The sequence below is a fragment of the Rhipicephalus sanguineus genome, chromosome 7, assembly GCF_013339695.2.
Source record: "Rhipicephalus sanguineus isolate Rsan-2018 chromosome 7, BIME_Rsan_1.4, whole genome shotgun sequence".
In the NCBI taxonomy this organism is placed as follows: domain Eukaryota; kingdom Metazoa; phylum Arthropoda; class Arachnida; order Ixodida; family Ixodidae; genus Rhipicephalus; species Rhipicephalus sanguineus.
Window position 1 is genome coordinate 93,346,031 of NC_051182.1, and position 15,092 is coordinate 93,361,122.

The 15,092-nt window shown below is 46.6% G+C and overlaps 1 protein-coding gene across 1 annotated transcript; it reads left to right on the forward strand.

Annotated features, from left to right (window-relative positions):
- Positions 1–1,149: 1,149 nt before the first annotated feature.
- Positions 1,150–2,372, forward strand: LOC119399597 (allatostatin-A receptor-like). The gene is given in 2 exon segments (XM_037666400.2): positions 1,150–1,605; positions 1,608–2,372. Coding segments are annotated over 2 exon segments (918 nt in total). The 5' UTR covers positions 1,150–1,175; the 3' UTR covers positions 2,096–2,372.
- Positions 2,373–15,092: the final 12,720 nt, after the last annotated feature.

Sequence of the window (15,092 nt, forward strand, 5' to 3'; positions counted from 1 at the left end):
CGCCGATAAATGTGTCAAATGCACTCAAACTGATTACGAGGCGTTGCGGACTCCATTCAAGGCGCCAAATGACTTGTCATGAATCTAATCTTTATGAAAAAGAAATAATTATGGTCGATTTTCTACTCACCCATTTGCTCCTTCTAAAGTAACGGAAATGAAATTATGTGCCTGGGCAAGTTAACCGCCTTCTTCATTGCTGGCAGGCGTTGCGAGAAAGGAAAAGCCATCGTTTCGCCCTCGTGCACTGAAGGCAAGCAAGGCAATTACGACAACCGTGGTACTTCTTTCACGATGCTAATATGACGAAAAAAATTGCGGGATGTATTGTCCACGAAAGCACTGAAGGGGTTTTATGCATGATGCAATGTCAGAATTTAGTTCTTGGCGCGACTATACACATAATTTACTAAGAAAAGATAGGAGCAAATGGGCGTTCTGAAGCGGAAGCAGTCCGTGACAATTTGATGCCACATTTTTCTCCAGCATTCATGATATCTTAGTTCACCAGCTGGACTACGGAGCTCTGGCAGTTTGCGGAGGAAAACGCCCTTTTAACCAATATTACTACGCGACTTCTCCACCTCCTAAACTAGAGGCGCTTTTTGCAGCGTGACCTAGTTTGGGCTTTAGAAACGTTTCATGAGCAAAACCAGGCCAAATATGGCTTCATGGCGCAAAATGATGATGGTCCTTTTTTTTGCCTTTTGCAGATGGTGTTGTGAAGAAAATTTGAAGCTAGATAACCAGGAACCAAGAAACTCTGACAGGCCGGCGATGACGCCGCCTGCTGCAAGCCTACTGTCACAACGGCAGCCCATTCTGCGAGTAGAAGCGCTCAGAGTATCTGGCGAACATTTCCGCTATGCCTACGCCAGACCCCAGCATCGCCTTCACAACCACAGTCGCTGTACTATGCAAAAGACTTTAAACTGCCTTTCGCTCCGGTCCAGCCTGTAACGCAGCGAGCTCTGCGTAGAGCAAGAAGCCCTGCCAACATTTCCAGATCGTCGTCCCTGGAACAAGATCTGCACGAGTACGACGACTACGGCGAGATCAAGGATGTGGAAGAAGTGTTGGCCATTGCCGTGCCCATCCTCTTCGGAGTGATCGCAGGTCATAGGATTTTTCGGCAAACGCCCTGGTGGTCCTTGTGGTGCTGTGTAACCCCCCAGATGAGATCGACCACTAACATTCTCATCATCAACCTCGCCATGGCCGACCTTCTCTTCATCGTCTTCTGCGTGCCGTTCACTGGCTGGGACTATACGCTCAACTACTGGCCGTTCGGAGACACCTGGTGCAGGATCGTGCAGTACCTCGTGATCGTCTGCGCCTACGCGAGCATCTACACACTCGTCCTAATGTCCCTGGACAGGTTCCTGGCCGTCGTTCATCCCATAACGTCCATGACGATAAGGACGGAAAGGAACGCGTACTTAGCCATTATGCTCACTTGGGTATTGATCCTCCTAGCGTGCATACCGGCGCTGTACTCGCACGGCATGATCATCGAGGAGGCCTACTCCTCCTGCACCTTCCGCGTCGACAAGGGGTACAACATAGCCGCCTTCCAGATATCCTTCTTCATGTCTTCCTTCGTCGTTCGCTGGCGCTCATCTTCGTCCTCTACGTCCTCATGTTGAAGCGTCTCTGGCTGGGAGTCACTTCCGGCGGACGAGTGAGCGCCGAAAGCGTTCGCTCCAAGAAGCGCGTCACCCGACTGGTCGTGGTGGTGGTGCTCGTGTTCGCCGTGTGCTGGTGCCCCGTTCACGTTGTGCTCGTGCTTAAGAGTTTAGACCTCTACGGCAGGCCCATGAACCCGCCCCGCATTGTCGTGCAGATCGCGTCGCAGGTGCTCGCCTACACGAACTCGTGCGTGAACCCGTTCCTGTACGCCTTCCTGTCGGACAACTTCCGCCGCAGCTTCCGCAAGGCCATCTTCTGCTACAGGAAGGCTTCCGGCAGAAGCGTCGGCGGCACCGGATCATGTATGGCGCGTACTCGGACGCCCGACGACACCGAACGGACGGAGCGGGAAACGACGGCCACGTGCATCACGAAGGCGTCCAACATATCGAACGACATTTTGTAGTGGTTCGACATCATCGCATTTGCCGGCGAAAGCCAGGCACATGTCAGCCATCTGAAATCGACGCTGTAACTTAATACTGTACCTCTCTGAGATGCGAGACAAATAGTTAGAACGTATTGCTAGAGCCTGGCACAAATACCCTATATTAGCGCATGCGCATAAACTCAATGGTCGCTATCCGATTCTCTAAAGCGTTGTGAGGAATTCCTGAAGGCGAGTCGCATTAATGGGTTTGCCTGTGAAATGCACCACATAGCCTGGTTGATTCTAGACTGCCATGCGGTGAACTTTGTCGGTGGGACCATCATCAGACATAGTCCTAAATTCACGGCGGAAACACAGGCTATAGCGTGCGAGACATTGTAAGACACGTTGTCGTAAGTGATATAGGTCCCAGGTAACGCTACTAAGTTATGGTCTTAATAGAAAAATGACGTAAGAGAACATAAAAATACTTCGGTGAAAGTCACGTCGATGGGCAGGAGACGCAATCGCCCGGCGAAGGGTGAGTGGGTCGCCCGCTTCCCTACAATTCGTCGTCGCCTGTGATGGGCTTGCGCGTAAATGCTTAGGATCCAGGCATATATGTACACCTCCGCTACAAACACTACACTATGCCAAGCCTTTGTTATTGTGGGGTGCGCTTCAGCCAAAATACAAAAATAAGGGTGCCGGCTCGCGGTAAGAAATGTATGGTTTGTTAGAGCGAGCTGTGATTACAATTCGCGTTATTTGACAAAGTGGAGCGTTGTGTGGAAGCGCCGATTGTACGTTATATACATATAGGCACACTAGACAGAATAATACGGCTCCGTGCCGTGCTGGAAACAGGGTCCGGAATAGAGGTCTATATCGTGTGTGTAATACTGAAAGTTGCGTGGTTTTCTTTGTACATAAATTGTGGACAACATAAGTACTCGACTTTCCATTCGTTTGCCATTTCTTAGCGTGCGTTATAGCTGCATAACATGACCGGTATTGTTGTATGACCATCACGCCTTTGCTGCATTATAAACTTCTCACGTAGTGACATTAAAATACTCCTTCGTTTAGATTTCTGAAGTGGAAACAGCGGTAATCGCTTTACTTCCTCGTTGAAAGTGTACTATCATGAAGTTCTTATTAGTTAAGCGTCAGCATTGCCGTGGTCCTTTGACCGTGGTTTATGGATACGTTGACCTGGGAGAGAGATAGAGTCCCCACTTAGCCGCGAAGGCACATCACTTTGCTTCCAGAAGCGATGTGTTGCAGCGAGGAGTTTGTAAGTCGAACCCCACAAGCATAATCGTCGGCAGATGTTCACGAGGAGCCACTGCGAATAATACTGCTTCCGTCTCGAATTTACAATCACTATATTTAACGTGTGTCTTCGTCTATCTCACACACACATGCTGTTGCACTGTGACCCGCGTGGTACCTGACTATATATGACTCACCATATAGCGCGTTTGCGCATGCGTGTGACTTCGCGACGTTCCCCTCGGTTCATGTAAGTGTCTTCAGTAACGCAAAGGCTTTGGAAACAGCGACGAAGAGACGGTCTAAAATCCTGCGTACTGAGGAGATCAACTGAAAAACGACCACGCCAACCCCTTACTGTTTTTCGCGCACAACGGTACCTGCACATCTATGTATTATAGATCCTGCTTTTTCTTCACCGTTCTGGGATTGACGGGAGTCTCTGGACGCAGCTATGTTCACATTGTTGCGTCACATAACTCATTCCCTGCTTCCAAGGCGATTGCGCGGTGCTTTGTGGTAGAGAGAGTAATCAAGAGCGCCGCATAACGCTATTCTGCTATTGGTTTTTCATTCATGTATGCTGTGCTGTTTCTGTATTGTGTATAGTGCTATTCATGCGTAGCGCAAGAATTATCTTTGGTATAATTGCGCTGATATTAGTTTAAGACATTGCGTACCGGAGAAAAGAAGAATGAATTTGAGCAAGGCATTGCAGTATGTTACCGACCAGTGGTGTAGCTTATATTTTTTGTTTTGTTTATTGCGCACTGTCTTCAGTTCTTGTATCCGATGTCTTTGTTCCTTACTGTTGAGTTGCTGCAAATGCGGGGACAAGGACCTCTGTTAGGCAATTGCCCTTACTCACAGTCTATTCTGGCTTTGTCCAAAAAACATATTTCAATGTAACTTGGACTAAATATCTTGATTTCCGCGACTTAGCTATCCCAGCGTACGTTTCACTTCGTTTCTTCGTGTGACTGGGAAGCAAATTTATGTGCGCGAAAGTAAAAAACTTGTGCATGTGTAATGACGTGGTGAAAGCAGCTCTTGGACAGTAACGAAATGTTGATTTCATGTATCAAATAATTTAAGGGCATACGCGAATTAAATGTACATAAAACAAAATGTGCTAATTTGTGCTCGGACATCGTTTTCCTATCATCTCAAACTGTTACTATCGCCGCAAATGAGCAGCTGCCATGCGCACTGTTTTTCACGTTGCCTGTCCCGCGCGTGCCATCATGTCTGTTCAAACAGTGCTCGGCGGGTCAAACGTGGTCTGGATCCTGGCTCCTTCATAAAATGAAGCTCTTCTATACTGTTCAGTGTTATGTACATGATGTTATGCTTTCAAATCGGTATATTACTGACGCTGTAAATAGAACATGTTGATGTTACACGTTGAAATGGAATAAGTCAAATCAATAACAACACGCCTTGAATCGTGGGCCCACTGATCTCAAGTTGCACATGCTGCGCTACAGCGCGCATTGATATCCTTGCAATCGCAACAGAGTTTAATGTCCTTGCACTGTTTTCTATTTCAAACGCTCGGCACAGAAGTAGAGAACTATAGTCGGATAGAATAGTAGTAGTCCGCGGCATTTCCTCCTCAAAGGCGGATGCACAAAAACCTTCACGACTGGGCCCGCACTCCAGAGTGGCGTCATGAGCCGGAGTGCCGGTGACCCCGCCTTCGGTGAGCATTGCCGAGTGCATGAGCGGGACTATTTCTTTAGTCGCGGAAGCGCTCGGCTGCCGCGCTTCGGTCGCCTGGGCGGGGCCTCTCCGGACTTCTTAAGTTGTATCCGACTATAGAATGTTTATTGGCGCAGTTATATACACCGAAACATGTGTGTTATTTTGCCATTATCGAATGATTGAACGCTTTACCCGATTCAGTCTCTGTTGAAAACTGCGAATAAAGTCGCCTTCTGACGTCACACAGGACGCGCAGGGTTCGTTCACATTGTCGTCTCATGAACTTTAAAGGTACGAACACAGTTGCGGCACGCCACTTACCACTCACGACAAGCCGTTTTTCTATCTTCCTTCAGTGAAGTGTCGACGTGTCGCTCCCGCCAAAATTTAATTAGCATCATTCTATGAGCAATACACTGGTGGATGTTCTTTCAGATCATGCTTGGGTTAATTTTTTTAAAAATTTGTTCTCGCTTTCTGCCTGGTTGAGTCCCTTCAAAAGAAATTGAAGCCCCGGTGGTGATGCAAAAGAATTTGACCACTGATATTCTAAATTCTTCACATGTTCGACGTGGCCGATTTCTGCAACACTCCGCTTACAGAGCTGCAACAGGCTACCTAAAATCTTTGAATGCAAGCGCACTGTGCTGGACACATGTGTCAGCCTGCTTACATTATCTGTGTCATGTTGTATAGTGACTTCTATGAGTACAGCAGCCTTCAAACGTCGCGTTGTCTAGTTATCTGACTTTGCAGCTGCCCTGCAGTGCTTTCTGTGGGCACGATGCACACACTTTTGTAATGTGTGCAGCCCGATAGCAGAATGCGTTCTGTTACTGCGTAGTCCGCAATATAAAACACATCGCTGCGTTGCTCTATATAGTCGTCGAAGATATAATAGATAAAATATTACCGCACAAGACAATATGTTCAGATTAATGTTCAGACATCCGTGTCGGGCTTGTCACTGGGTGTGGTTTAACTCGAAACCTCTCTGTGCTAATATCAATGTAGAAACAACCTCGCGTCACCTATCTAAAGCCTAGCAACGACCTAGAAACAACTAGAAGGCAGGCCAGATTAGTCTTCGAAATCGTTCCAGTTTTGCTGTTCAATGCGTGTGCGGCTTAGTGCTTAGAGGAAAGCTTCGACCAACTTTTTCAAATGCATCTCGATACAGATTTGCGATACTCAAAACAATCTCTATGATACTGTCCGATACTCCTGTATTGCGATACTGCCATATCTGGACTAAGTCGAGACCCATTGAATATGAGAAAGCTGAAATCATCACCAGATCCATGTACTTTGGTTGAATCAACCAGACTGATCGAAAATGTTTTGCAGTTCAGCCAGTAGCGTGACCAATCAAACTTATAAAAATAGACTCGGTAACGGTCTCCTCACCGCCAAAGTTCGGGTAAACACCTCCCTCGTTTGGCTGTGCATTTTGCTGCACGCTCCCGTCTTTCTTCGAAGCCTCGAAATTGTTTCCACGAGCCTATTGCCATCCTCAAGTGTACGCCTCCGGTAAAGTGCGTCGTTGAGCCTCTCCCGCCGCCTGACGACAACCGCTGTCACAGCCCCAACACCATGCACGTGAATCGTCTGATACCGTACTATGATCCCATCATCTTGTACCCACGTGTGTACCACGGTAATACCCCTGTCACACAGGCAGCATTAACTGCCGCTATGCTCAACTGCAGTTACATTGTTAACAGCAGTTAAGGCGAAGGCGGTTTGCCATTGCTACAAGGTTCACGTTGGCTCAGCCGAGCAAGCCGGACGAATTCGCGTAATTAATAACTCTTTATTAGAAGCTGGAGCACTTTCCTTTGGCAAATGTTCCGTATGGGCCCACTCCCTCAAGTTTCGCGGTACAAGGCAATACTTCCACACCTACCATAAAGACAGTGTGTTCAGAAATGAAGTTGACAAGTACTGCAGATTATACAATTGAGTTGATGCTCATAATCTTGTCTCTTTCCCGATCAATGTCTTTTTGCATCGACTAAACTGAGGTGGGCTATAGAAAAACGAGAGTATTCAGAGAGAAAATTCCGAAGGACACTCTACCTTTGACAACACATTCATTGTTTGCAACTGGATGAGGTGGTGTAGACACGAACAATGTGAAAGGTATTTTCCTCTCAAGATACTTGTAGTGATAGGGCTGTACCCTCTCGGCCGCCCCTGCCGAGGGCAGAACTTGTAGCCAACATATTGGTTGTTGGTCGCTGCACGGCCCGACCTCGCTTTCCGCGACTTTGCTTCACTATTGTTCGCCGATTGGTGACGCGCTGTTGTAATTGCGATCCTGCCAAGTACTTGCACCGGATGGTGTCCTAGCAGCTTGTCCGCCATCTTGTCAGCTTTTCGGTTTGAGAGGGTAAGTATGCTTGCCTAGCTCGGTTGCGAAACCACGGTTGGGAAACTAACAGCGGTTAGGTCTGCCATGTAACCGTGGTTACGTAACTACCTGTAAGCGTGGTTAGCCGTTAACGTAGTTAGCTTAACCATGGCTAAGAATGTGTAACAGAGGTCTAGCTCTTTCTTTTTCTCTCACTGGACCTTCATAATGAAGAGAGCATAATGAAGACCGCCTCTGCCGTTTGGCTGCTGAGAATGAAATATAGTCTGTGTGTTGGTGCACATTCTTGCACTTATTTACAGCTTATTCGCAGGACCTAGGATGCAGTACTCTCGACGAAGCATACCCCTAAGCCACACCCGCACCTACGCATCTATACACACCGGGTGCGCAATGTAATTTAGCACACTATTCCTTAACTCCGTAGAGACCAGCCGGCTCATCATATCTGGACGTTCAATGCTGCAGACCACAGCGACTTGGAAATTGCCGCATTCTAAACGCAGTGGAAGACTTTCGTTTTAAAAGGCGTGGACAGAACGGTTGCGTTCTGGTGGTGACATGGCTTCTGTGGCGAAAAGGAAAATAAAGTACAGTCATCCGCCAGACGTCGTCAGAACGCTTGATTTTCTTCGGCGGCTGGAATTCATGGTTAGCGAACACCAGGGAAGCAAATGAAGGACATAGCGAAGGAGCCAAGTCGCAGAGTCGACTGTCATATTTTGCTGTGGCACGGTGACTTGAGGTACCATTCCTATGTCATGAGCAGGGTAAAATTCATGTCTGATAAAACTCGGCAGAATGGTCTTCTCCGGTCAAAGTTCTTGATAAGCAAGGTATGAAGAACAGGATGAGCCTGGAATGCTATGGTTCTTTTATGTGAAAGAACTATGACGAAGACCAAGAAGTTAACCACCGTAACGACACGTAGCGCTGAGCAAGCGCTAATGACGTGCCTGCAGTGACGCACACAAAATTCAGTGATGGTTTAGCCGTCGTCAGCAATGAGGGCGCTGTCATGGCGCCACACTTTTTTGCAGAAAGATTCCGTGTTAATGCTGCCGCGTGGAGCTCCTTGCCGCAGTTGTCCTTCCCTACTGAAAATTCCTATATATACAAGACCCATACATATGATGTTATTGGATACAGGTCGTATAGGGGATACGGCTTTATAGGTGATACAGGTTTATAGGTGATACAGGTTTATAGGTGATATAGGTTGTATAGGTGATATAGGTCGTATAGGTGATACAGGTAGGTTGATTACATGGGCTACAGGTGATATGGTAACATGGCCGAATCAGCGATTTGGGTCACAAATGACGTGCAGCAAAGGAACATATTGATAAAGACATGCCAGTTTATGAAGCGTGTAATAAAAGCAAATATATGCAGCAATTCAAGCGTAATGATATCTCGCAGCAGTCTAATTATAAGAATGTAAGAATTCACTGTTGCACTTACATATATACTGAAGAAAAACGATCAGGCAAGACTATTTGGTAACTGATTATTTATTTAAATCTTTAAGCATCTACGCAATAAAACGGCACCATACCGCACATGCACAGTGATGCAGATGCTGTGATTTCTTCATTGGTAGCTGCAGCGACCTTCGGTGCTCTGTAAAGTGCTCAAGTCAAATGGAAAACACAGATCTGTTAACATCTATATTTATTTTTACGAAAAACTCCAATAGGGACAAATGCCATCATTTAGTTGGCGTAGCGCCTGTTTCCGAATAACCAGGCAAGGCCTGCCTGTAAGAAATACAAAAAAAGAGAGAAAATCTTGTCATAAAAAATAAAATAGCTAGAAGAGGACGGTTTAATATGTAAACCACAATAGTTACGTAGTTGCATACTGATACAACATCCAACGCACAATACTTTTTTTCAGTTTCATGACTTTCGAGTAGAACGTACGAAGGCAGTGAAAATGATAAACTTACCTTCAAAGATAATCACGGAGGCGCGTTGTTTGGAGATCCAGCAAATACAGAAAATGTTGATGGCACATCATGGCGACGGTATCTGTCTCCGTAGCTTTGCAGAAGGGAAGCTGCGATGGAGTCTTGCATGTAGGCTGAGGTGTCCATTTTTCCGCAGGAAAGTTGCGATGGTGGGTCTGGTGAACGACCGTTCCGCCGAAAACAAACTTCCGTGTACGGCCACAATTGCAGAAATGAGCGAAGTATGTTCTTCACTCTTTCGCTGATAGCCTGTGCACATCGCGGTACTCGATGTCCACGAAATCAGAGCAAGAGAGATCGCAAGTGACGAACACGTTCCGCACTCGTGACGCTGGTGAGCAATTCTGAAGAAGAAAGTGCGGCGCGGAGGGATACACAACAAGAACTAAAGTGACCGTCAGAAATTACACTGGTGTGACTGCCAATAAATTCTGCGAAGGTTATTTGTGAACTATCAAGTTTTCATGGCGCAATATTAGCACCCTATAAAATACAGATTGACCTTTTTTCGCGTTATTTTCTTGATCGCCACAGTAGACGGGCCTCCTTGCACCTCTGCAGCGAAAGTTGGCGACATTGCGTTTCAGAATTCTTCCCCCCTCATGGTCTCGCCACGTGCAAAGACTACCGCCCGCGACTTACCAGACAGGCGAGTTTCGGAACAATAGGGCGCGCCTTTTCCCCCCACGGGGAGAGCAGCTTAAAAATGCACGACGGTTGAAAGACGCGTTCGTCGAATCCGCATTCTTTTCGGTAAGCCAGCTACCACGACGTGTCTTATCCCCATTTTTATCGTACTTCTCATGAATAAATAGTAATAAAATAATAATAATAAAGACCACTGCCTGTCAAAGCATTGAATACAGATCCGATAACATTGAATCGAGGGTTTAGGTAATGCAGTTTTATGTAATACAATGCCTAATTCAGGACCCTTATTAACGAACGTGTCTTACAGGAAAATGGAAAAATATGCGTAAGAGAAAACTGCAGCCAATAGTGGTGCTGGCCATATGACGCACACACACACACACACACACACACACCACCACACACCTACACACACACACACACACCACACACACACACCACACACAACACGCACACACACACACACACACACACACGCGCACACGCGCGCGCGCACGCAACGCACACACACGCTACACACACACACACACCACACACACACACACACACACACACACAACACACACACACACACACACACACCACACAATAAGTTTTGTGAATTCTACCCCAGAAGCTAATGTAGGTGTCAACATCCCTCATTGAGAGCGCTCAATACTAGGTCAATTAAATGTGTAGTGACCGTGGGTCAATTAAACTTTCTTAATGTATGTCAATTAGAAATAAAATGAGTGAGAGTCAACTGAATATTTCAAACCTAATGTCAGTTCAATGTTTATTGAGGGCACTCATTAGAAGCTGCCGTTAATTGACCAGCTATTGAGTCAAAAAGGCCTCGGTTCGGGGTCAATTGACACGCAAAATGCATTTTTGTAATTGGTGCGCGTGCAAAAAGATGTTGTAAGAGGTGTAGATGAAAGCGGATGATTATGTGCTGCACTGCCACTTGTCAAGATAAAAAAAAGCCAGCTGGTTCGAGAGCTAGATTGAGATGAAAGGGAATTTGAAAGATAACATTGAGAATTAAGTGCTGTCCTGCCACTTATAAAGATAAAAAGGCGAACTATTGATCAGGAAGAGATTGTGAGAGGTTTGAATGAGAGCGGATGAAAGAAAACAACTCCTGTGTTGATCCTATATGCCGCCATATAGGTCCTGGGCGGCCCTATTTGTATCCTATAACCGCCATATGGGTCCTCTGGAGGTCCTATTTGAGTCCTATATACCGCCATATGGGTCCTCTGTAGGTCCTACTTGCGTCCTATATACCGCCATATGGGTCCTGTTTAGGTCCCATTTGGATCCTGTTTGGATCCTATATACCTCCACACGGTCCTATACAATTCCTATATTTAGTCCTGTAAGTCCTGTATAAAACCATACGGATCCTGTATGAAACCATATAGGTTTTTCAGTAGGGTTACCACCTCGGATAAAGTGTAATGTGGGGCGAGTTGGTGCAGAGCTTAACGAATACATGTGGCACAACTGAGAACGAGAAAGAAAAACGAGACAAGACAGGATAGGGTCCCTGTCGTCTCTCTTTTTGTTTCTCGTTCTGAGTTGCAACACAGATATTTCATTAAGCCTTGAATATGGACAGCTTTGAAAGGAAGACCTTATGTCTTTCAGCAAGATTCGGCTCCCGCTCACACCGCGTGCTTCACCGAGGAGTGGCTGGCTGTCAGCTTCTATCACCACGTCACTCTAAACTAGTGGCCTTCTAGTTCTCCAGATTTAAATCCGCTCGACTACTATGTGTGGGGCGTCATTGAGAGAGATGCCGAGAAAGAGAGCCCGTCATTGCTGACTCAATGGCCAACATCTCTAAGCACCACCTCATCCGGACATGCGAGCCGTTTCCGAAGCCATATCGAATCGTTTATTTCTGCGGATGGCGGATTCATCGAGTTGTGTAACTAAACCGTAAGCGAAGTATTTCAAAAATTTTGGTGAAAATATGTTTAGTGTTGCTGGAGATATTTTTCCCTGCCTCAAGCCAAAATTGCGTTCTGAAAAGCGGCGCACAGCCGGTATGGCTTTTTTTTTTCTTCGGACAATTAACTTGTGCAGCCCATGAAGCTTTGCGATGGACATATATCGAATTCCAGATGTCGGTGCTGAAATTCTCGGAAAATATTTCAGAAAAATCCCCCACGTATATTATGAGCATCATTGATAAAGCTTGCTATGCCGTAAAGCATCTCTAAATATTTTTTTAACACAGGTCTACTTAGGCGTCATCCCCTCTGTGTCATCCTGCGCCAAACCTACAAGCATTATAACTATAACGTTCGAAACAGGTGGTGCAGCAGTGCACGGCAGCGAGCTGCAGGTGGATTCTCTTCCCAGGCTTCATGCATTCCTATAAACAAGCGGGTGCCGGGTCCGGCGACGCCTTGCCAATTCTCACGGTGGGTGTCCGGCGGCAGAATTCAAACCACGTACCTACAGCCGCCGAGGCGGATGCCCTATCCAGTGGGCCACGGCTCCGGTACCTATTTACCCATTCACCTTGTGCCTATCTTACCGACCGGTCCCCGGCGACAGAATTCTCGGCCCTCCAGAGCAATGGCGGATGCTCCGCTAACACGCCGAGGCTGTGGTGGGTTGATGAACGCCCAGAGGAATTGCGAAAACCTCACTGTGCTAGCATTCGAGAACGTAAGCCAGACAACCGAATGTCAAGTCAGCGTACTCCTCAATCCATTAAAAAAAAGAAACGGTGGGTTTCCGCCGGCAATGATAATCAAACCCGGCATCTACTGCACTGGAATCGGGCGATTTCGTTACCTCTGCGGTATACAAACATGAACGAAAAAAAAAAACATTTTGAAATTTAAGAATACGTGAAATTGGAATAAATATTAACGATGTGTTTTGTTCTTCCTTCTCGAATTCTTCACTCAACTTCAGCAGCAGGAACGTTTATGTGGCTTTCGGCGAGACGCTGTGTAGCGCAAGGAGGATACACTTTTATTCGACCGCAAAAGCGACCACAAAGGGGGATACGCTTTTGTCTTTGACGCCAATAAAGCTAGCCTTCTTTGGTGAGGGAGGGGGGGGGGGGGACAGGAGTTGATAGTTGCGTTTACACAGTTGCGCGTGGAAAAACTGCGCATGCTGATGTTCGGAAATACTGATGTGTAGGTTGCGAACAAGATATTCACTTCAAATAAAAAGTCAGTTGGAACTTACCTTTCGTCTGTGTTCGTTACCGTCTCCCGTCTGAATGTTTTGTGCGCTTAGTATTGCTGTGTACATGTTTGCTAGCAATATACACAGACGTTCGATCCAATCACACTTTGAACAGCCACAAACAATTCTAGACTATCACAAATCTGAAAAATTATTTTCCAAGCATCCATTGGCAGAGGCTACGGGATATGAAGCAAGTGCACGAGCAGAAAACACAGCAACATACTTTAAAATGTTCTATCAGGCGTCTTCTACGTCCCACTGTCGCACTACACTCCAAAGCGGGCTCGGTGATAAACTCTGTGACTTCCCCACTGTGTTTCCCGTAATAATGTGGGGATGAGCAATGCTCATACCCGCATTAATACGCCATGAACGCTACTTAAGCTTTGTTTCGATAAACAATGCGTACCTGCTCAAACGTGAGTGCCAAGTTACGCCAGGCAGTGAGCTAGTCCTTCAACGTCAGTGTAGTCATGTGTCTTGAAATACCATATTATGTACATCCCTACTCAAAAACGCTGAGGACAACTTGAAAAGCTTGGCTCAAAGTACGGCATAACCCGCTCCTAGCTGACTGCTTCGCATGAAATCCATTCCGCCAATGCGTGCGATCTGCCGTAATTTTTTGTCTTCTCTCCCTGATCTTTCTTCAGGTCGGCCATTCCCCACTCAGTTTTCGGCGGTCGGCAGCTGTACGCCAGTGATTCGGGAAGCCTCCGCGCAGGGCCCTGACTTTTCTCAGAATCGAAGTAAATGGCGAGATTTGTTGATATACCATACTTTGTTGTTGTACCGTACTTAATGCTATAAAGAGGTGTGCTGCTTCCGAAGCACTGGAGCACGTCGTTTTCTTTCGCTTCTTTTCCTCAGGTAGCCGTCCCTTCCCGGTTCCCAATTGCCGCACGCACGCACCTCCCCCCCCCCCCCCCCACACGCGGGCGCACGCACACACACACGCACCCACAAAAACACACACACACTCAAAGACACGCACACACGCACGCGCACACACAAACACACACACAGAAACACGCACACACACACATGTACACATGCACAAACACACGCACACACACACACACGCACACACACACAGAACGCCTTAGTAGCAACTCCATCGCTATTGTAGAATGACGATTGGCCCCTTTTCTGCTGGCATTTTGCACTGATACCAAGTGCCAGCCCAAAGTTTCGTATTGTACAGCGATCAGTCATTTCATTCACTAGGTCATCGTATTCAAAATTCTAGCCTTTCAACCATACTGCGAAAGCCCCTTGCTTCCAAGGGCGTGTACAGTTCTTCGCTGACCGGGGAATCTATTTTAGCGCGAGGGTGGACACCTTCAGCCCATCACTTTGGTTCAGCTAAGCAATTGAGAAAAAGTTCTGGTGAATGGTGCAGCGTTCGGAAGTGGAGGGCTTTCGAAGTTGAGCGAGTGCCGGTTTAATTCAGCAAAAAAAAAAAAAAAAAGATGAAGGCAATACTGTTCGATATTTATGGGTACAATTATGTGAAACGTTAACTCAATCTGTTCGTATACCTCATACTGGTTTTTGCAGCTAAATGAGGTCCTCAGCACCTTAAGTTAGTGTAATTTAAAAAAAGATAGTATAGTTACATTTCTTAAACTATGCTTCTTTCTTTCCTTGATTTCCTCCTCCATTTTCCTAACCGTAATTCATTGGATGGCATGGATGAAGTTGGTGTCTAGTGCGTGGTCGACGGGGAGTGAAATGGGGGAGGTTGTTCTAGTTACGTGCGAACGAGGGATGCAAGATGGCTGAATGGAGGCGACTTACTGTGAAAGCTGAGGCGTGTTGTAATCCATACAAAACAAATAAGGCGCTAAACAGAC